At 35.5% G+C, this 23,300-nt stretch overlaps 1 protein-coding gene across 4 annotated transcripts in view; it reads right to left on the bottom strand.

Annotated features, from left to right (window-relative positions):
- Window positions 1–23,300, bottom strand: part of PTPN22 (protein tyrosine phosphatase non-receptor type 22) — a 61,340-nt gene that overhangs the window by 6,135 nt on the left and 31,905 nt on the right. The window contains exons 12-20 of one of the 4 annotated variants that reach the window (XM_082379779.1): window positions 15,574–15,650; window positions 14,608–15,425; window positions 12,840–12,923; window positions 12,582–12,691; window positions 10,692–10,719; window positions 7,061–7,144; window positions 6,699–6,814; window positions 4,232–4,262; window positions 238–315 (exon numbers count right to left, since the gene is read on the bottom strand). In XM_082379779.1, the coding sequence (XP_082235905.1) occupies window positions 238–315; window positions 4,232–4,262; window positions 6,699–6,814; window positions 7,061–7,144; window positions 10,692–10,719; window positions 12,582–12,691; window positions 12,840–12,923; window positions 14,608–15,425; window positions 15,574–15,650 (1,426 nt within the window). Of the gene's footprint in view, window positions 1–237; window positions 4,263–6,698; window positions 6,815–7,060; window positions 7,145–10,691; window positions 10,720–12,581; window positions 12,692–12,839; window positions 12,924–14,607; window positions 15,426–15,573; window positions 15,651–23,300 lie in introns of those variants that run through there. The other 3 variants (XM_082379781.1, XM_082379778.1, XM_082379780.1) reach the window with 3 other exon arrangements.

The following is a 23,300-nucleotide window of genomic DNA, read 5'->3' as shown; positions in this document are numbered from 1 at the left end:
CAACATGATCATTTGGTACCTAGTTTTATTTTCCATATATGCTAGGCAATTCTGGCCTATGTAAGATGTAAGAGTTAGCAGAGATCAAAAATAAAAAGATAAATGGCATGAAAAAGAATATAAACATAAGGACTTATACATGCAAACTTAAATCATATTAAAGTTGTATCTCTTATACTGTAAATGAATAATTAAGATAAATATTTTTTTAACTCTGCTGGGAAGTAACACACATACCAAAATTCAAAAAGGAGCTGGAGTTATTTGACTGAACAGAGTCTGCAGGCTTGTTTGATGGGGAAGAATTACAGATACCTAGAATCAAAAGAAAAAAATGTAAGGGAAAAAATGGATACAGACTCAGACCACATAATTGTTGAGATTACACATTTCCTCCAAATTAATTAATACTTCCAGATAAACATATCACTATCAAATGTAACAAAATGTAGTTGTTTACAAATGGGTTGACACTATAATTTTCTCATTTTTGTGTGCGTATTTTTTTTTAAGTTTTCTTTTCTTTGCAAACGGATTGTTTGTATAATAAACCCAACACTAGAGAGAATCACCAAAGGATTCAGGAATACAATCCATTTTATTGTGAATCAACTTTTTCTGGGATTTACATTTTGGCTTTCAACTGCATCTTACTTTGCACTCTGATCGCTCTTAAGTACACTTTTAAATAATTTGTTCTCCACATTAGCTCAACCGTGGCAAGTCTGTGATTTTTCTGCCACCATCCTCTACGCCTGGAATATCTTTCTTCACTTTCCAGCCTCCTTTTTTCCCATTATGGATGATTCTAGTTAGGCCCAGAATCTCCCCAAAAGCACTGTTATGTTGCTTTGTTTTGCTATCTTAGCTACCTATAGGCAGACTTAAAAATATATTTCTCTTCCCAGCACCTTAATATATTCATGTATCAGTATCCACCCAATTCTGAAAACAATCCAGTGAAAACATGGTCCATATTTTGCACAAGCACTGTCTAGCAGCAAAAAAGGATAATTTCAGGCTTGTATAAACTTTCTAAGAAACAGTACATAATTGGGGAGAAATTACTAAATATTCACCTTTTTTTTTGTTCTCATCATTTTCAGAGTGTAGTGTGAGGACTGCATATATGTTTGTACACACATACCTAATACTAAGATTCTAGAAAGACCTCCCCCTTCCTGGAGCTACTTGAGTATGAATCACTAGAGTAAATCATGAATTTCAATCAGATTCAGTTAAAATATATATTTATTGAATACTTACTATGTGGCAAGCATTGGGCTAGCCACTGATGATAGAGACATGGAAAACAAGTGGGTGAAGGTGAGAAAGTTCAGGAGATAGCAATCATCTCTATACTGCACATGAGCTGAGAGGTATATACATCCTTCAGAAAGAAAACAATTGTCCCAAAAGGGAATACTGATTTTTTATAACTGGAGACAAAGATTTTGCATATATGTATAGTGAACTACTATTCTGCATCTACCTTGTTATAGATACTTTTATGCTGCCTGCTCAGCATTAATTCCTTCTTCTGATAATAGAACTTGAATTTTCCTTTAAGAAACCACCCCTCTCCAATGTTCAGCTCCCATACTTCTCGTGGAGCTCATTCAACCCTTAGATGAAGGAGCTGACCTATGACTAGGGCTGTCAGTTGGTACTTTGCCATGGTCGCACCAGTTGTTTAGGTCTGACCTCATTCCTTATTGGTCACTGTCCACATGTAACAATTGTTGAATGTTAGGTATGACACTATCCTCTTAATCCAAGCATTAAATATACTGGCAATAATTGGTTTAGGTTTGGCCAAGACAATCAGGCCCAATCAACACTAGTCATCAATCAGGCTGTTGCTTGAGCAACCAGGAAAGAGCTCATTTTTTTCATCATAAGCCTGAAATCACATGGTAAAAGCCTGCCTATGAGTGAGCTAACAGAGTGAAACAAAGTTGGGAGATATGGAATTAGAGATTAGGCCCTAATTACATCATTTGAACTCTTGGTCATAAGCCAATAAATTCCCCTTTTCTGCTTAAGCTAGCTTAAGTTGGGTTTTCTGTCACTTGCAAGTGAAGGATTTCCTAGCAGCTAAAGTTTCCCACCAAAAGTAGGCATCAGGTGTCATAGCTGACAGCTTCAACTCTTGTCACCAGCAGCCAGAATGATCTTTTCAAAAGACAGATCATGTAACATCTCTGTCTAAAACTCTTCTGTGACTTCCCATTGGGTCATTAACATGACCCATAAAGGATCTAACTACCTCTCATCTCCACCATCTTTTGGACACACCTTACTCCTTTCTCCTCTTAATACCCTGCAGCTATGATGGCTTCCTTTGAGTTCCTACAACACACCAAATTCACACTGTTCTGTTCACCATCACATACCCAGTGCCTTGCTGAATGCCTGGCACAGAGGAGGCACTCAACAAATATTCATTGAATGAATGAATGAATGAAAGAAAGAGCCTGACACCAGGCTTAGATGCTAACTTAAAACAACAGGTGAAGAATCCTAATTTCGGTAAACGTAGGACCAGTAAGGCATCCAGGCTAAAGGGAGAACATATAGAACTCAGGAGGCATGGACCATCTAGAAGGGGAAGAGAACACATGCAAGTAAAGGCAGATAAGTCTAAAGCTTCAGGATCAATTTTGGGGGCCAGATTTTGTTCTTAATTTAAGGACAAAAGACCAGAGGGTGAAGGCAACTGAGAAATAGAAATTAGCATAAATCTAGAGAATGACCTGGGAGCTCTTACTTAGAAATAAGACTCAGAGTCTCAGACAGTCATACCGTATCTCACATCTATGCCAACCTAAATCTACCTGAAGTTTCTGTATCTTCGTTTGATATCCCCATGACAGGGTTGGAGCTAGAGAAAGAAAGTTTTTTGGGTTTGTTTTCTGCTTTTTTTTTAGAGAAAGAAAACTGTAGGGACTTCCCTGGTGGTGCAGTGGTTAAGAATCCGCCTGCCAATGCAGGGGACACGGGTTCCATCCCTGGTCTGGGAAGATCCCACATGCTGAGGAGCAACTAAGCCCGTGCGCCACAACTACCGAAGCCCATGCACCTAGAGCCTGTTCTCCGCAACAAGAGAAGCCACCGCAATGAGAAGCCTGAGCACCGCAACCAAGAGTAGCCCCCGCTGGCCGCAACTTGAGAAAGCCTGCGTGCAGCAACGAAGACCCAACGCAGCCAAAAATAAATAAATAATTTGAAAAAAAAAAGAAAACTGGGTGTTTCATAAGCTAAGCTGATCAAATCAATCTTTGGTTAGCTATTCAAGTCACTCATTTCTTTGCTTTTAGCTGTTTTATTTCTTATGTTATATACTATAATTTCCTCTTGCAGTGTTTAAATTCTCTTTTGACTGACTTTAGAGGAAAGAGTATATTTTCCAGTCATGCTTTAGCCCATCAGAGGTAAGAAATCAGTTCACTTCAGAGATCAGGTGTGGTGGCAATGAAAGCAGACTAGCACAAGATCATGGACAGGGAGATAGAATGAAAAGAGTTAAGATTCAGCTCTAAACCTTCTTACTTAGATTATACCTTAAATCAAGTTTTCTCAGTGCTCTTTGTCCCTCCCTACAATACCAGTATAGTATCAAATAGCTGTTTGGTCCTTGATGACTAACCCAATGGATCAAATTTGTAAAAAATATACCACCACGTTTTATATACTTTGTAGTTGTAAATAGGATTTCTAAGATAATCAGTTTCCCACAGTTTCAGGAGTCCGGGTTTTGTTTTCATTACAATATAGGAAAAACAGTAAGCAACAGACTTTTATTGCTAATAATACTTGGTAAAAATGGAAATGTGTCAATACTTTGCTTATTTCATTAAATCAACACATTTGTTTCACAATATGCTTTGCTATGACTACTTTCAAAGAAAGTACATCTGAGGTTAGACTGCTGGGAATTTTAACACACTTGTATGACAGCATCTTAGCATGGGTAGAAAGTGCCAAACATCATACTATTATTCCTGTGTATCAAACAGAAACTTTCTTTCCCCTTACTCCCTACCCAGTATTAGCACTGTGGAACCTAGCAGAGTACAAGGCCTAGGGGTGATTGTTCTCATATATAGGACCCTAACAAGGTTCTGTTTAGGAATAATATTGTTCATTTTTTCAGAGTAGTTATATAAGGAAAAATTACATAATATTGAAAGTGGTATGTGTATTCTAAAAATAAGTAAAAGGAACTTACTCTTTTTCATGTTTCGCAAAATTTTCAAACTCTACAAAATGAAGAAAAGGAAAAAGTGAGTTTTTTCCCTGTGAAATCCGAAATACTTTAATCAACTAGAAATATAGACTTCAGTCAAAAGGATTAATTTCTTTAAAAATGGATATCAAATGTACAAAATTATTTTTCTATCTTGCCATTTTTAATTCAGTGCAAAGTCTCCACTTGATGTTATCTTGCTACATTTTCCACCCATATAAGAATCACACTATTTATTTAGAAATAGTGCTATCGTTGTGTCAGGGGGAAAGATGGAGTTCCTACTTGTCTTCTTTACTAGGCGACCATTCCAGGACCCACAATGGCTTCTGAAGATAGCTGTGATACATTGCCATTCCCATTCAGGCCAAAAAATTTTGCCAGTCATTTTCTGTACTCAGTTTACTGAGGTTCACTTCATACTGTTAACCATGCTACTTTCTTCTCCCTCTTTCAGCAAACCCGCGTCTTCTGCCTCCTTTATGGTGAAGTCTCTAACTTAACCTCTTCTAGGAATCTACCCAGATTTCTTCTTTTCTTCACATTTCCTCAGGGTGTATGTTTTCAGTTTGTTCCATAGTATTTTACTTTTTGATAATTTTCATGTTGTTTCTTATACAGGCATTCTAGTAGATCAACTGTGCTCTTCTCAAGGACATTAAATGTCCTTTATGACATTTCTGTTTTCCTAATACTTAGAAATGTAATCTTCTATATAATAGATATTTAATAATTTTTTTTGAAAAATTTAATTTAGTTTTTAAATATAGATTATTTATAATTCAAAATATCCTAGTAAAAATGCTCCCATCTTTGTTCTCCATCTACCTAGTTTCTGACCCTCCCCCTGCAGGTAACCATTGTTGTTAGTTTTTATGTATCCTTCCAAAGTTACTTATGAATATATAATATAAATATAGATCATATTTTCACCCTTTTAAGCAAAAGTTAATAAAATATATAAAAGTATACTGAGAGAGTCCTCATTCTTTTTTTAGCTGCATAGAATTCCATTGTATGCATATACCATGATTTATGATTTATTTAATCAGTTCCCCTGATGATTAACATTTATGTTCCCAATTGTCTACCCTTATAAATAATGGTATAATGAATAACCTGGCATACATTTCATTTCATGTATGAGCAAGCATATTTGTGGGATAAATTCCTAAATGTGGAATTGTTGGGTCAAAGGATATATGCATTGGTAATTTTGATAGGTATTGCTAAATTGTCCTCCATAGAAGTTATACCACGTACATTCCCACCAATAGTGCAAGAGTGTGCTTATTTTCCCGTAGCCTGCCTAACAGAGAGTGTAGTCAGACTTTGCAATTTGCCCTTCTGAAACATGAAACACAGTATGTGACTGTGGTTTTAATTCGTATTTCTTTTATTATGAGTGAGGTTGAACATATCAAATGTTTAAAGGTCAGATCATGCACATTTACTTATCTTTGAATTATCAGATCATGTATTTTTGCTCACTTTTCTTTTAGGGTTATTATTTTCTATGAATTGCTAAAGAAATATATAATATTAAAGAAATATAGTCCTTTGACTATGATGCCAATTGCAGATATTTTTTTCTCCAATTTGTTCTTTGTCTTTTGATTTTTAAGGTGATTTGGTGTTGTTGTTTTACCATGCAGAAATTTTCTGTTTTACTTAGTTAAATTTATAAATCTCCCTTCTTATGGCTTTTGGATTTTGAATCATAGTTATAAAGATCATTCCCACTCCCAGGTTGTAAAGTAATCTTTCCAGGTCTTTTTAGTACTTTGATGGGTTGTTTTTTTGTTTTTTAGCATTTAAATCTTTTATCCAACTAGAATATATCCTGGTATAGCTGTGAGGTATGGATCCTACCTTTTTTTCCTCTAGGTTGTTATCCAGTTGAACCAACAACAGTGATTAAAACATCCATCTTTATTCCCTGACTTGAAAGGCTCCCTTCATCATATACTAAATTCCTATACATTTTTGGATCTATTTCTGAAGTTTTCCTTCTGCTCTGTTGGTATGTGTTTCTTTTCATACACCAATATCATACCATATTTATTATTGAGGCTTTACGATGTTTTAATATCTGATAAAGCTACCCTTCTTTCATTGCTTTTACTTTTTTTTTTTTTTTTTCGGTTTACTGACTATTCTTGCTCTTTTTTCCCCCCATATGAACTTTGGAATCAATTTGTCTAGTTTCAGGGAAAAAAAGTTGATAGTTTTATTGGGCATGCTTTAAGTTGTTGGGGTTTTTAAAAAAATTTTTGGTTTCTCTCTATTAATTTTGATCGTTGTGAGACCAACAGTGACTATCAGTGAAAATATTTAGTCTAATTTTTCATCTTAATGCTGGTGGCCCGGGGTTGGAGTGGCAGGGGTAGGGACACTTTCAGTAATGGAAAGCCTCTGGCATATTTCCATAAACTCCTATCTTCTTTACCTTACTCCTTGTGAAACATTTTCCAGGAGTCTTCAATGTCTGTTTTGAAGATGTTGAATTTTCCATGGTGTTAGGACAGCTAGCAGAAAAAGTCTCTATAGGTTGAGCCTGCATACCTAAAAAAAAAAGTGTTTTGTTGCATAGCTTTTTAAGCCTTCAGATTGTATACAGGTATATGTTCAATAATTCTTAGCTTGACTTTTTTATGCATTATTTTTGCAATGCATTATGGGATTTTTAAATGTATTATTTTTATCTTATTTAATCATTCTTTGTAACTTTTCCATTTAGATCCTATTTTATTGTTAACCTTTAATGGTCTCATTTTTATAACTTTTTTGAGAGAGAGCACTGCCACTTACAATCTTCATCAGCAACAAGGAAGGACTCTAAGGTTCTTTCTGGCAGTGGAGGTGGCAGGGAAGAAGAACGATCTTGGTGTCGATCTATGAAAAGAGTATACAACAAAGCAAAAAAAAAAAAAATTCATCAATTAAAAGTCCTAAGTCAAGATCCCTTTCTGAGACAAATATCATATGATATTGGGCTTCCCTGGTGGCGCAGTGGTTGAGAGTCTGCCTGCCAATGCAGGGGACACGGGTTCGAGCCCTGGTCTGGGAAGATCCCACGTGCCGCGGAGCAGCTGGGCCCGTGAGCCACAACTACTGAGCCTGTGCGTCTGGAGCCTGTGCTCCGCAACAAGAGAGGCCGCGACAGTGAGAGGCCTACGCACCGCGATGAAGAGTGGCCCCCGCTTGCCGCAACTAGAGAAAGCCCTCGCACAGAAACGAAGACCCAACACAGCCATAAATAAATAAATAAACAATAAAAATAATATTTTTATTTTTTATTTTTATAATAATAAAAAAAAAAGTAAAAGTCTATAAAAAAAAATCATATGATATTGCTTATACATGGAATCTAAAAAATGGTACAAATCTACTTATTCACAAAACACAGAATCACAGATGTAGAAAACAAATTTATGGTCACCAAAGGGGAAGTGGGGGGAGGAATAAATTGGGAGATTGGGAGATTGGGATTGACATATACACATTACTATATATAGAATAGATAACTAATAAGGACCTACTGTATAGCACAGGGAACTCTACTCAATACTCTGTAATGGCCTATATGGGAAAAGAATCTAAAAAAGAGTGGATATATGTATATGTATAACTGATTCACTTTGCTGTATACCTGAAACTAACACAACATTGTAAATCAACTATACTCCAATAAAAATTATTTTAAAAAATCCCTTTTTGGTTTTGTATAACTTTTCCAATTTTTCAATATTAACCTACAACAGCCAAATAAAAAATTATCTGAACATTGACTGGAGCCTCAAGAACTTTGTTATTCTAGCTCTTTCGCCAATGAGCCTATGCTTCATCACAAACTTGTAGCTCACTTACAAAAGTATTCTCCCAAAGAAATTGAACATGAATTTAGTCAAGCTTCTAATCTTACTACAATTTTACAGAGAATCCTGGAGATAAAGGAGCATGTTAAATAAAACCATGAGGATACAAACAGCCAAATCCAGAATATTAGCCAATCTTAAGGACAAATGGCCCATTCCCTCAACAAATAAATGGCATGAGAAAACATAAAAAGAAGAACTGTTAAAAACTTTAAAAGGCTTAAGAAACATAAACTAAAGGCAATGTGCAGACTTTGTTTGAATCCAGCTTCACATAAACCAACTGTAAAAAGACATGTTTGAGACAGTTTGAGAAAATTGAACAAAGTCTGTATATTAGATAATATTAAGGAATTATTATTAATTTTATTAGTGTGATTACTGCTATTATGGTAGATTTAAACTGTGTGTTTGAAAATTTCCATGATAAAGAATTTTAAATAATGGAGCTATTTTCCCACAATGTAAGTCCTAGAACACAAACAGTGTTCTATTGATGTATGCTTCTCGTTATACAGCGCTAAGTATAATTATATACTTTATTAATGTCTTTTTTTTTTTTTTTTAATTTTTTGGCCACACCGCGTGGCAGGTGGGATCTTAGTTCCCTGACCAGGGATCGAACCCGCACTCCCTGCATTGGAAGCGCAGAGTTGTAACCACTGGACTGCCAGATAAGTCCCTATTAATGTCTTTTGAAAATGAGTATGTGGTTAAGTGCTAGAGTTTTATCTGTCTTCAGTCATTGGGTTTTTCACGTCTTAGGACTTACCTATAAAGCAAGTTCTCTTGTTTATTCCTTATATGCTGGGTAATATGCAAAAATTAAGTACAATACTTATTTCCATCACCTAATACAATAACTGGCATATAGTAGGCATTTGATAAATATTTGATAACTACTCTGAAGTAGCTTATCACCTTCCCGCTTGATTTTAGGAAATATTATGAGACTATAACTTTCTGGTAACGATATCCTGACAAATACCTTCCCAAAATACCATTTTCATCTTAATACTCCCCTGATGAAGAACCTACAATGCTTATTACTTACTGAATTAAATTTAAATTCTTCTGCCAAGCTTCGTGTGTGATAAAATACACATAACAAAATTTGCCGTTAATGACATTTAGTACATTCACAATGATGTGCAATCATCACCACAATCTAGTTCCAAAATTTTAATCGTCCTGAAAAGAAACTCCACACTCATTTAGCAGTCTCTCCCCATTCCCTCCAGATTAGATTGGCAACCACAAATCTGCTTTCTCTATACATAGATTTATCTGTTGTGGATATTTCATCTGCCTAGCTTTTAAGTCCTTCGGAATTTTCCCACATTTTATCTATCCAAATTTATTTTCCATATTTCCCTATAATAGAACCTCTGTTGCAATTAAATTAACCTACTTACCATTTCTCTGTACCCATCATGCTTATTTTTACCTTTGAGTCACTGCTACTCTGATCCCTGCTCCTGGAATTACTTCTTTTTTCCTCTATCCATATTCTTAAATTTCTTTCACCTACTCAAGCCTTTCCTAACCACTCCAGTGATACCTTTCTTTTTTCCAGATTCCTGGTGATGATCAGTGCCACATAGATTATCACTTAATGGTTCCAAGTGAGTGCTAATTTTGTCTACCCAATTTGAATACATATATAATCATTAAGCAGTGTCCTTTCTTAAATATCCTGCTTATTCTAACACTGTATAAGGCACACGGAACTTGCTTAGGAAATGTTCATTTAATAATTACCTAATAAAAGTTATAATAGGTAACATTTAATGAGAGCTTATTATTTGACAACCACTGTGCAAAAAGCTTTATATGCTTTATCTTACTAGATCCTCACAAAAATCCTCTTAGAAGGGGAGTTCTATTATCCTCATTTTATAAGTGAGAAAAATCGATAAAGTATGTAATGTAACCAAGGTCATAGATTTTGATAACTATTGGTAGGCTGGGGATTTGAATGAAAGTCTACCTGACACCAAAGCTCATGCTTTTTAACCTCTATGTTATACTGCTTATTTACGTATTTGAACAATATGTTAATATGAATAAATGTGTTAAGGGCAACTACTACCTGTTATAATGTATGTAAAGTACCTATCAGTGTTTAAAGGATGTTTGCTGTTGATGTTGTTATTCAATGTATAAAACAAGCAGGAAAGTACTAGAGAAGCAGTGGCAAGTTAAAGACCTAAGTGACCAGAAATAACTTTTTAGAATCACACTGTTAACAATGATAAAACCAGTAAAATGGAACTGCTGCAAAGTTTTAAGAGATTGTATCTAAAATAGTTTGGGGTTTTTTGTTTGTTTGTTTTTTTAGGGCTATATATCAAGGAGCAGAATTCTAAAATCCTGTCTTCCTTTTGCCCTTGACAAAACAAAACTACTAGCCTAGGAAAACCAGAAATAAATCAATAAATAGTGGAAGCTATTATGGAAACCATGTCATCTCCTGAGGTGAATTACTCTAAACTTAATGAGCCATTCTTGCAGTACAAATTCTTAGGGCTAAATGTCATCTAAAGCCAAAGAAAATTTTTTACCTGATTTGGGACTCTGGGGTTTTACACTCTGAAAAAGAAAGAAAGTCAAAGTGAAAGAAGAACATCTATACAAATCTATAAACTCAAAGCAATAAATAGCATTTTAAAATTATATTTCATATACCACTAGAGATAGTTATGAAATGTTGACCCTATTTTTCCTAATTTATAAATGTGCTGAACTGTGAAGAATCATCCACTCCTACAGTGATTTGTATATGTCATGAATATTGGTCCTAAATTGATCCTTTTTATAGTTATTTCCTTCCTACTCAGAACATTTCCCTGAAAATTTAATTCCAGGTAAGGTTGTTGCCACTGAAATTACTTCATGACACTGAAAAAGTAGTGATTGTTCTTTACTCTGGGAGTTGTTAAGATAAAGACCATTAGCAATAATAGTAACAGTTACTAGCACATTAAAAGTGTAATTTAAGGGCTTCCCTGGTGGCGCAGTGGTTAAGAATCCGCCTATTAATGCAGAGGACATGGGTTCAAGCCCTTGTCCGGGAAAATCCCACATGCCGCAGAGCAACTAAGCCCATGTGCCACAACTACTGAGCCTGCTCTCTAGAGCTTGTGAGCCACAACTACTGAGCCCACGTGCCACAACTACTGAAGCCCGCGTGCCTAGAGCCCATGCCCTGCAACAAGAGAAGCCACCACAATGAGAAGCCCGTGCACCACAACGAAGAGTAGCCTTCACTCGCTGCACCTAGAGAAAGCCCGCACGCAGCAACAAAGACCCAACACAGCTAAAAATAAATAAATAAAATAAATTAAAAAGAAAAAAAAAAGTGTAATTTATAAGGCAGGGAATATTTGCCCACCAGCACTGCAATTGTAAGTGTGTTTAAATGTTTTAGTTAATTACTTTTCTGATCTCTGAAATTTTAAGATAGTTGGTTCATAGAATTAGATACAAATGAATAACAGATTGTTGAAGGTATAGGTTTTTCTTCTAGAAGCAGGGAACATTATTCCAAAAGGTTTATCTTAAATAATATAGACATCTGTTCTTTTTTTTTAAAAACTACTCTCTATGTTATCACAGCTAACAAGAAACAGCCTACCAGATGACTGCTATGAACAAGCAATCTACTTATGAAACAATTATTTTTGCCTTAACTGTCCTTCAAGAATAGAGTCAAATGTTTCTTCTTTCACTGTCTTCCTTGATCACTTCCAACCTGAAGGGATCTCTCACAGTTTCAAAGTTCTTATCTTCCATATGGCACTGATTATATTTGCCTTGTTATAATAAATACAGACAAAAATAAAGACTTGTGTACACATCCTATATCCCCACTACTGAACTATAAGTTTCTTAAGGGCAGTAATTATGTCTTATACATCTTTTTATCCCCCACATCCTCTAGCACATTGTTTTATAAATAGTATCCGCTTAGGATTTACTAAGTGATAGGTGTTAAAAATAAAAGGAAGGGGCTTCCCTGGTGGCGCAGTGGTTAAGAATCCGCCTGCCAGTGCAGGAGACATGAGTTCAAGCCCTGGTCCGGGAAGATCCCACATGCCGCCGAGCAACTAAGCCCGTGCTCCACAACTACTGAGCCTGCGCTCTAGAGGCCGCAAGCCACAACTGCTGAGCCTGCGTGCCACAACTACTGAAGCCCGTGTGCCTAGAGCCCACGCTCTGCAACAAGAGAAGCCACTGCAATGAGAAGCCCACACACCGCAACGAAGAGTAGCCCCCGCTCACCGCAGCTAGAGAAAAGCCTGCGCGCAGCAACGAAGACCCAATGCAGCCAAAAATAAATAAGTAAATTTATGAAAAAAAAATGTATATATAAGGAATAGGACTATAGTCCGTTGAATCCAAGTGAGTAGAGTCAGAAAAAAGTTATTGACCTTGCTTGGTCTAAGTCTTACCAAATCATCAAATTTCTTTGATTCAGATGTTCTACTACATTCTAGTGATGTTCCAATTTTTACCTTCACAGCTGAAGATGAAGATTTGGGAACATCCAGGGGGAATTCTCCTGTAAAAAAAGTAAATATGTTTCAATTTTAGTGCTGTAATTTTAGAGAGCAATTGTTACTTGGCAATAGCACACAGAATATTGAGAGGACCTAAGAAGTAATATAGTTAATCCACACTTTATTTTACACTTACTGAACTGTACTCACCAGCTTCCTCTACCACAATAAAAGATTCAGGTGTCCGTTCAGGAAGTGGAGGGGGAATTTCATCATTTATTCTTGAAGAAGTTGCTATCCAAAATGTCCGAAATATAATCAAAAATTTTAATTAGAAAAATCCAAAGAAAATTCTTATATTCTAATCTTGATACAAATTATGTCAAGCATCATTAATATATTTAAGCTGGTATCTGTTCACTCAAGGAGAAAACAACATAAATTCTCTAATCCTAAATTGGAAACCCAGGAGGATTTTGATTTTTCTTCAAGATTTATTATTACTTTTAAAAGCTCAAAGGTATTTTGATTAAGTCACTGAGTATCAGTTAACATAATGTAACATCTTATATTAATTTAGGAAGCTTTGGATTGTTTTCTCCATAACTCTTGCCTTTTGTTTTACATAGAATATACAACATCATAAAGCACGTTAGCATGCCAAAGATTCAATTACAGAGCAGGTAAAAATCACAAAGATTTTAGTATCTCTTCTTCATTCTTATAGAATTAAGAATATTGATATTTTTCCTGTTTACAAAAAAATGGTATAACAAGGTTTTCTATATTTCTATAGAAGTATTCAGAATTTTTATAGAATTTTAATGCTATTATGAGAAACTGCCACCAGATGGCATACATGTCAATGTTGCTACAATCCTTGAAGATAAGGATTTGGTTCCTAATGCTGACACTCAGGGAAGTTTACAGAACTATAGGTATCTAGAAAAATAAAATTTCGTTAAATCATAAAACAAGATCAAAGTATGTAATCCTTCCTTCTAACCAAAGAAGAAACTAGATCCAGATGAAATATTTTTATAACAAAACTATGCATGTACATATCTATTGAGGAACTCTGTACAGTAAATAATGTCATAGAGAAAAAGCTTTCTCTACTTCCTACCTAGGTGGATCATTCTTTATAAATTTCTGATGACATATCTAAGAGAGTTAAAGTTGCTTTAACTCTTCTTTCACAACGTCTTCCTTCATATCAAACTATTATAATTATCTAACCAAATATTTACTTCTACTTTCAAACCACTCAGTAATATGAAACAATATGCATAATATGCAAAAATACAGAACTATAAGAGATAAAATATGAAATTAAAGTCGTATAAGATTAAAATATCATACGGAATACTGAACATGTATCCTCATCTCTAAATTTATTATAAAAGGACAAGAGGGAATCAAGTCCTCCTCTTCCAACTCCTGCAGGAAGAGAATTCAATTCTTAGCAATCTGTTCAATTTAGTATAGACACATGATTCTCCAACAAAAATTCTGAGTGACCATGTGGTGCTGTTGATCAAATCTTTTCTGATTTTTTTTGGAAGTTGCTTCTGCATGCTAAGGATAAATTGTGGACTTTTTTTTTTTTAACATCTTTACTGGAGTATAATTGCTTTACAATGTTGTGTTAATTTCTGCTGTATAACAAAATTGTGGACATTTGATAGACACTTCTAGGAATGAGGACTGCTGCCTTTAGAAGCACGCCTGCTGGCATAGGTCCTGTACCAGATCTGACTGCCTCCACTATTGCTTGTTTCATGGAATATTACATATCTGTTATTGCTATTTTCAACTTATCACATCATCAAAACACTCATGGAATTTATTTTTTTGAGGAGGAGAAAAAGGAGAAGGAAGCAGAGAAGGATAAGAGGGTGGGGGGGTAAAAAAAAACATATCTTATAGAAACAAAGTCAAATCTAAAATGCTGTACAAACTTTTAAAAATAACTTACCTACTACTGCTGTCTCTTGGGTCAGTGGTGGGGGGAAATTGGTCGGAGGAGTCAGTGCTAAAGAATCACGTGAATTGTAATAAGGAAAGAGGATTGTAGAAGATTTTGGCAGTGAAGAACAAGGTAAAACAGTTTCATCTTGCTTCTCAGGTAAATCAAGAGACATCTTAGAACCAGCACTACTTGGAGACAATGATGAAAAATAAGGATCTTCTACTAAAGACATGTAAGAAAGTACTTTAAAAGCACCAGAGTCATGCTGCTTTGCATTAGAGGCATTGCACATTTGATGCTTAGAGTCATATGATGGTGAATAATTCAGTTCTGCTGAAGAAACATGCATCACTTTTTGAGCCTGCTCAAGACAAGAATTGTGTGGGTGAGATTCCAAATAAAAATTTTCCTTGACGTCCAACTCTTTGGTGTCTCTCTGTTGCATCAATTCAAAGGGAGTTGATTTGGTCCGCATTATTGGCCCCTTTAAATTAAAACATCTTCCTGCTGCATTTACAGGTTTAGAGTTAGGACGTGCTCCAAACAAAATGGAGCTCAAGTCCAAACTTTGATGCTTCTGAAGAGGCTCCCCAGCTATTGGGAATACCTTTCTCTCCCATTTCATGGTTGTGTCAGCATTTTTGTTACAACCACGATTTAGCTCCAAAAACTCTAAAGAACTGCTCTGTTTAGAAGGGTGCATTACTAACCCTTCCTTTTCACTTATTTCAGAAATCCTGAGGTCAAAGGAAGAAGCTTCTGCACTTTTCACCCTTATCCTTCCTTTGCTCTGTTGGTTCATCACTTTTGCTTCTTTTATGATGCTGAAACAAAAAAGAAAGTAATGATGATACCATATCCCAAAGAGGTCTCTTCCCATATCCTCTTCTCAGCATCACTATGAGATATAAGCATGAGATTTTCCTCCCAGACACAATTAGATAACATTTAGATGTGTAAAATTATACTCACCTTTTTGGTAAATTAGGAGAATAAGAATCTGCTTCTTGATTGGGATTTTGCTTAGAAACTGAATACTTTGCTTGAATCTTCAAGAGACGTAAGAGATTGTTTTTTAGTGACGCAATGGCCATGAGAGATCTTAGCATTCATAAGACTAAGAAGTTATTTTTCAGAAAATATAAAGATTTAAAATAATTCATGAAAGAGTCATATGAGTTTCCAAAATATTGAACCCAGCAGTAACTTGTTCACATACTGAAATCAAAAGGATCAAAATAAAGGATTAAATAGTGTTATAGAAATTGAGAAGGATTTGCTTATAGCATCATCTTTTCATATGTGGAAGTTCTAAAATGTTGTTTATTTAAAATATAACTTTATTCTCAGGAACACTTTACTTTCAGAACTTTCATCATCTCAACCTTTTATGTTATGTCCTCATACTTATCTTGTTCTACATTTTTCTTCCTTACTGTGCTCCAGCTATACTGGTTTTCTTGCCATTCCATAAGCATACCAAACTCGTTACCAATTCAATGCTTTTACTCTTACTATTCCCTCTGATTGAAATACTTTTGCTACAGATTTTGCATGGCTGGCTCTTTCTAAGTCATTATTCTCTACTTAAATTTCACCTACATAAGGAAACCTCTCCTGACCACTCAACCTAAAATCACACTCCCACCCACTTGCCCAAACACTCTCAATCTTTATTTTCTTCATAGGAATTATCACATTATGAAATTTGTTACTATGGCTCATGGAATCCAAGCTACCATCAATTGTACAATATATCCTGCCTTCAGGGATGTTTCAATATGTTTTTTTAAAAAGTCAGCAATTATAAGATTCCACCTGTAGCGGGTTTAATTGTGACTCTCAAAAAGATATGTTAAAATCTAATCCCGGAAATCTGTGAATGTGACCTTATTTGGAAATAGGGTCTTTGCAGATGTAATTAGTTAAGATGAGGTCATATTGGATTAGGGTGGGCCCTAATGCAATGACTTGTGTCCTTACAAAAAGAGAAAAGAGAGACTCAGAGACACACAGGGAGAATGTGGTGTGATGATGGAGGCAGAGACTGGACTGCAGTAATGTATCTGCAAGCCAAAGTACAACAAGGATTGCTGGAAAAACCAAAAAATAGCAATAGGCAAGGAAGATTCTTCCCCTAGAGCTATGAGAGAGAGCATGGCCTTGCTGACACCTTAATTTTAGACTTTGTGACTCCAGAACTGTGAGAAAATTAATTTGTTGTTTTAAACCCTCCTTGGTTTGTGGTACTTGTTACAGCAAGCCTAGTAAACTGATACAGAGACTTTAATACTCCACGTTCAATAATGAATAGAAAAATCAGATCAACAAGGAGACAGAGGACAGACATGAACAATCATGTAAACAAATAGGAACTAACAAACACTCATAGAACACTCTACCCAACAAAACATACATTCTTCTCAAACATATATGGAACATTCTCCAGGATAGACCAGATGTTAGGCCACAAAACAAGCTTTAATAAATTTTAAAAGAGAGAAGTCATACAAAGTATCTTTTTCAATCATAATGGGTTGAAACTAGAAATCAATAACAGAAGGAAACCTGGAAAATTCACAAGTATGTGTAAATTAAACCCTCTTAAACAACCAATGGGTCAAAGGAGAAATCACAATAGAAATTAGAGAATACTTAGAAATGAATGAAAATACATCATACCAAAATGTATGGAATACAGTGAAAGCAGTGCTTAGAGGTAAATTTACATCTGTGAATGCCTGGAAGAAAGATTTCAAATTAATTACCTAACTTTATACCTTAAGGAACTAGAATAAGAACAAACTAAACCCAAAGCTAGCAGAAGGAAGGAAATATTAAAAGATTAGAGCAGAGATAAATGAAATAGAGAAAACAATGGAGAAAACCAACAAAACCAAAATTTGATCCTTTGAAAAGATCTGTAAAATTCACAAACCTTTAGCTAGAGACTGACTAAGGGAAAAAGAGAAGACTGAAATTGCTAAAATCTCAAATTACAGAAATAAAAGTGGGGACATTACTACTAATTTCACAGAAACAAAAAGTATAAGATAATAATATGAATAATTGTATGCCAACAAATTGTATGACCTGGATTAAATGAACAAATTCCTAAAAACATATGATCAACCAAAACTGATTCAGAAAGAAATGGAAAATCTGAATAGACCTACAACTAGCAAGTAGGCTGAATCAGTAATCAAATATTTTCCCAACAAAGAAAAGTCCAGGACCAGATGGCTTCATTGGTGAATTGTACCAAACATTTAAGGAAGAATAAACGCCAATCCTGCACAAACTCTTCCTAAAACTTGAATGACACTCCTAAGTCATGCAATGAGGACAGTAATTCTCTGTTGCCAAAGCTAGACAAAGATGTTACAGGCAAAAGAAAACCACAGACCAATATTCTTTATGAATATTGATGCGAAAGTCCTCAATAAAATACTAGCAAACTGAGTTCAGCATAGTAAAAGGATTACACACCATGACCAAGTGAGATTTATTTCCAGAGTGCAAGGATGGTTCAACATTCAAAAATTAATCAGTGTAATATATCATATTAATAGAATTAAGGAGAAGAAACCCACATGATCATATCGATTGAGGAAGAAAAAAATTTGACAAATTCATCATAAAAATACTTAATAAACAGGGAATATAAGGGAACTTCCTCAACATGATAAAGGCCATATATGAAAAACCCACAGCTAATATCATACTCAAAGGTGAAGGACTGAAAGCTTTCCCCCAAGATCAGGCATGAGACAAGGATGCCAATTTTTGCCATTTTTATTCAACATAATACCAGAAGTTCTAGCCAGAGCAATTAGGTAAGAAAGCAAACAAACAAATAAAGGCATCAAAATGGGAAAGGAGGAAGTAAAGTTACCTTCATTTGCAGATGACATAATTTTATATGTTGAAAGATTCCACACACACTCACAAAAAAACATGCTACAGCTAATAAACCAATTCAGCAAAATTGCAGAATATATAATCAACACACAAAAACCAGTTGCACTACTATACATTAGCAATAAACATTCTGAAAAGGAAATTAGGAAAGCAATTCTAATATATATGTATCAAAAATATACATACTAAGGAATAAAGGAATAAACTTAACCAAGGAAGTGAAAGACTTATATACTGAAAACTACAAACCATTGCTGACAAATAAAATAAATGGAGAGACATTCGATGCTCATGAAGTGGAAGACATTATATTGTTACGATAACATTACACAAAGTGATCTACAGATTCAATGCAATCCCTATAAAAATTCCAAAGGTGCTTCTGCAGAAATAGAAAACCTCATCTTAAAATTCATGCAGAGAGAGACCTTCAAGATGTTGGAGGAGTAAGACGTGGAGATCACCTTCCTCCCCACAAATACGTCAGAAATACATCTACATGTGGAACAACTCCTACAGAACACCTACTGAACACTGTCAGAAGACCTCAGACTTCCCAAAAGACTCCCTCAGGCAACCTCGCGCAGAGGCAGGGCCAAATCCAAAGCTGAACCCCAAAAGCTGTGCGAACAAAGAAGAGAAAGGGAAATTCCTCCCAGCAGCCTCAGGAGCAGCGGATTAAATCTGCACAATCAACTTGATGTACCCTGCATCTCTGGAATACCTGAATAAACAACAAATCATCCCAAAATGGAGGACCAGTGGACTTTGGGAGCAACTGTAGCCTTGGGGTTTGCTTTCTGCATCTAATTTGTTTCTGGTTCTATGTTTATCTTAGTTTAGTATTTAGAGTTTATTATCATTGGTAGATTTGTTTATTGATTTGGTTGCTCTCTTCCTCCTTTATATATATATATATATTTTTTTCCATTTTCTCTTTTTGTGAGTGTGTATGTCTATGCTACTTTGTGTGCTTTTCTCTGTATAGCTTTGCTTGTACCATTTGTCCTAGGGTTCTGTCTGTCTGTTTTGGGGGTTTTTTTAGTATAGTTTTTAGTCCTTGTTATCATTGGTGGATTTGTTTTTTGGTTTCGTTACTCTCTTCTTTCTTTTTTTATTAATTTTTAATTTATTTATATTTTTAATATTTATTTTTATTTTAATAGCTTTCTTTCCTTTCTTTCTTTCTTTCTTTCATTCTTTCTTTCTTTTTTTCTCCGTTTTCTTCTGATCTGTGTGGCTGACAGGGTCTTGGTGCTCCGGCCGGGTGTCAGGCCTGTGCCTCTGAGGTGAGAGAGCCGAGTTCAGGACATTGGTCCACCAGAGACCTCCTGGCTCCAAGTAATATCAAACAGCTAAAGCTCTCTCAGAGATCTCCATCTCAATGCTAAGTCCCAGCTCCACTCAATGACCAGCAAACTACAGTGCTGGACACCCTATGCCAAACAACTAGCAAGACAGGTACACAACCCCACACACTAGAAGAGAGGCTGCTTAAAATCATAATAAGGTCACAGACACCCCAAAACACACCATAAGACACGGTCCTGCCCACCTGAAAGACAAGATCCAGCCTCATCACCAGAAGACAGGCACCAGTCCCCTCCACCAGGAAGCTTACACAACCCACTGAACCAACATTAGCCACTGCAGGCAGACACCATAAACAACAAGAACTATGAACCTGCAGCCTGCGAAAAGGAGACCCCCAAACACATTAAGTTAAGCAAAATGAGAAGACAGAAAACAGACAGCAGATGAAGGAGCAAGGTGAAAACCCACCAGACCAAACAAATGAAGAGGAAATAGGCAGTCTACCTGAAAAAGAATTCAGAGTAATGATAGTAAAGATGATCCAAAATCTTGGAAATAGAACGGAGGAAATACAAGAAATGTTTAACAAGGAGAATTAGAAGAACTAAAGAGCAAACAAACAATGATGAACAACACAATAAATGAAATTAAAAATTCTCTAGAAGGAATCAATAGCAGAATAACTAAGGCAGAAGAACGGATAAGTGACCTGGAAGATAAAATAGTGGAAGTAACTACTGCAGAGCAGAATAAAGAAAAAAGAATGAAAAGAATTGAGAACAGTCTTAGAGACCTCTGGGAAAACATTAAATGCACCAACATTCTAATTATAGGGGTCCAGAAGAAGAGAAAAAGAAAGGGAGTGAGAAAATATCTGAAGGACTATAGTTGAAAACTTCCCTAATATGGGAAAAGAAATAGTCAATCAAGTGCAGGAAGCACAGAGAGTCCCATACAGGATAAATCCAAAGAGGAACACACCAAGACATGTATTAATCAAACTATTAAATATTAAATACAAGGAAAAAATATTAAAAGCAGCAAGGGAAAGACAACAAATAACATACAAAGGAATCCCCATAAGGTTAACAGCTGATCTTTCAGCAGAAACTCTGCAAGCCAGAAGGGAGAGGCAGGACATATTTAAAGTGATGAAAGGGAAAAACCTACAACCAAGATTACTCTACTCAGCAAGGGTCTCATTCAGATTCGACGGAGAAACTAAAGCCTTTACAGACAGGCAAAAGCTAAGAGAATTCAGCACCACCAAACCAGCTTTACAACAAATGCTAAAGGAACTTCTCTAGGCAGGAAACACAAGAGAAGGAACAGACCTACAATAACAAATCCAAAATAATCAAGAAAATGGTAATAGGAACATACAGATCAATAACTACCTTAAATGTAAATGGATTAAATGCTCCAACCAAAAGACATAGACTGGCTGAATGGATACAGAAACAAGACCCTTATATATGCTGTCTACTAGAGACCCACTTCACACCTAGGGACATATACAGACTGAAAGTGAGGGGATGGAAAAAGATATTCCATGCAAATGGAAATCAAAAGAAAGCTGGAGTAGCAATTCTCATATCAGACAAAATAGACTGTAAAATAAACACTATTACAAGAGACAAAGAAGGACACGACATAATGATCAAGGGATCAATCCAAGAAGAAGATATAACAATTGTAAATATTTATGCACCCAACATAAGAGCACCTCAGTACATAAGGCAAATGCTAACAACCATAAAAGGGGAAATCGACAGTAACACAATCATAGTAGGGGACTTTAACACCCCACTTTCATCAATGGACAGGTCATCCAAAATGAAAATAAATAAGGAAACACAAGCTTTAATTGATACATTAAACAAGATGGACTTAATTGATATTTATAGGACATTCCATCCAGAAACAACAGAATACACTTTCTTCTCAAGTGCTCATGGAACATTCTCCAGGATAGATCATATCTTGGGTCACAAATCAAGTTTTGGTAAATTTGAGAAAATTGAAATTGTATCAAGTATTTTTTCCGACCACGACGCTATGAGACTAGATATCAATTACAGAAAAAATACAAACACATGGAGGCTAAACAATACACTACTTAATAACCAAGAGATCACTGAAGAAATCAAAGAGGAAATAAAAAAATACCTAGAAACAAATGACAATGAAAACACAATGACCCAGAACCTATGGGATGCAGGAAAAGCAGTTCTAAGAGGGAAGTTTATACCACTACAATCCTACCTCAAGAAACAAGAAACATCTCAAATAAACAACCTAACCTTATACCTAAAGCAATTAGAGAAAGAAGAACAAAAAAACCCCAAAGTTAGCAGAATGAAAGAAATCATAAAGATCAGATCAGAAATAAATGAAAAAGAATTGAAGGAAACAGTAGCAAAGATCAATAAACCTAAAAGCTGGTTCTTTGAGAAGATAAACAAAATATAAACCATTAGCCAAACTCATCAAGAAAAAAAGGGAGAAGACTCAAATCAGTAGAATTAGAAATGAAAAAGGAGAAGTAACAACTGACGCTGCAGAAATACAAAGGATCATGAGAGATTACTACAAGCAACAATATGCCAATAAAATGGACAAGCTGGAAGAAATGGACAAATTCTTAGAAAAGCACAACCTTCCGAGACTGAACCAGAAAGAAATAAAAAATATAAACAGACCAATCACAAGCACTGAAATTGAGACTGTGATTAAAAATCTTCCAACAAACAAAAGCCCAGGGCCAGATGGCTTCACAGGCGAATTCTATCAAGCATTTAGATAAGAGCTAACACCTATCCTTCTCAAACTTTTCCAAAATATAGCAGAGGGAGAAACACTCCCAAACTCATTCTATGAGGTCACCATCACCCTGATACCAAAACCAGACAAAGATGTCACAAAGAAAGAAAACTACAGGCCAATATCACGATGAACATAGATGTAAAAATCCTCAACAAAATACTAGCAAACAGAGTCCAACAGCACATTAAAAGGATCATACACCATGATCAAGTGGGGTTTATCCCAGGAATGCAAGGGTTCTTCGATATACGCAAGTCAATCAATGTGATAAACCATATTAACAAATTGAAGGAGAAAAACCATGTGATCGTCTCAATAGATGCAGAAAAAGCTTTTGACAAAATTCAACACCCTTTTATGATAAAAAAAACCCTGCAGAAAGTAGGCATCGAGGGAACATACTTCAACATAATGAAGGCCATATATGACAAACCCACAGCCAACATTGTTCTCAATGGTGAAAAACTGAAACGATTTCTGCTAAGATCAGGAAAAAGGCAAGTTTGCCCACTCTCACCACTATTATTCAACATAGTTTTGGAAGTTTCAGCCACAGCAATCAGAGAAGAAAAAGAAATAAAAGGAATACAAATCAGAAAAGAAGAAGTAAAGCTGTCACTGTTTGCAGATGACATGAT

The sequence above is a fragment of the Balaenoptera borealis genome (assembly GCF_965194805.1).
Source record: "Balaenoptera borealis genome assembly, chromosome: 1".
Classification (NCBI taxonomy): domain Eukaryota; kingdom Metazoa; phylum Chordata; class Mammalia; order Artiodactyla; family Balaenopteridae; genus Balaenoptera; species Balaenoptera borealis.
This window is presented reverse-complemented; position numbering and strand designations above follow the sequence as displayed.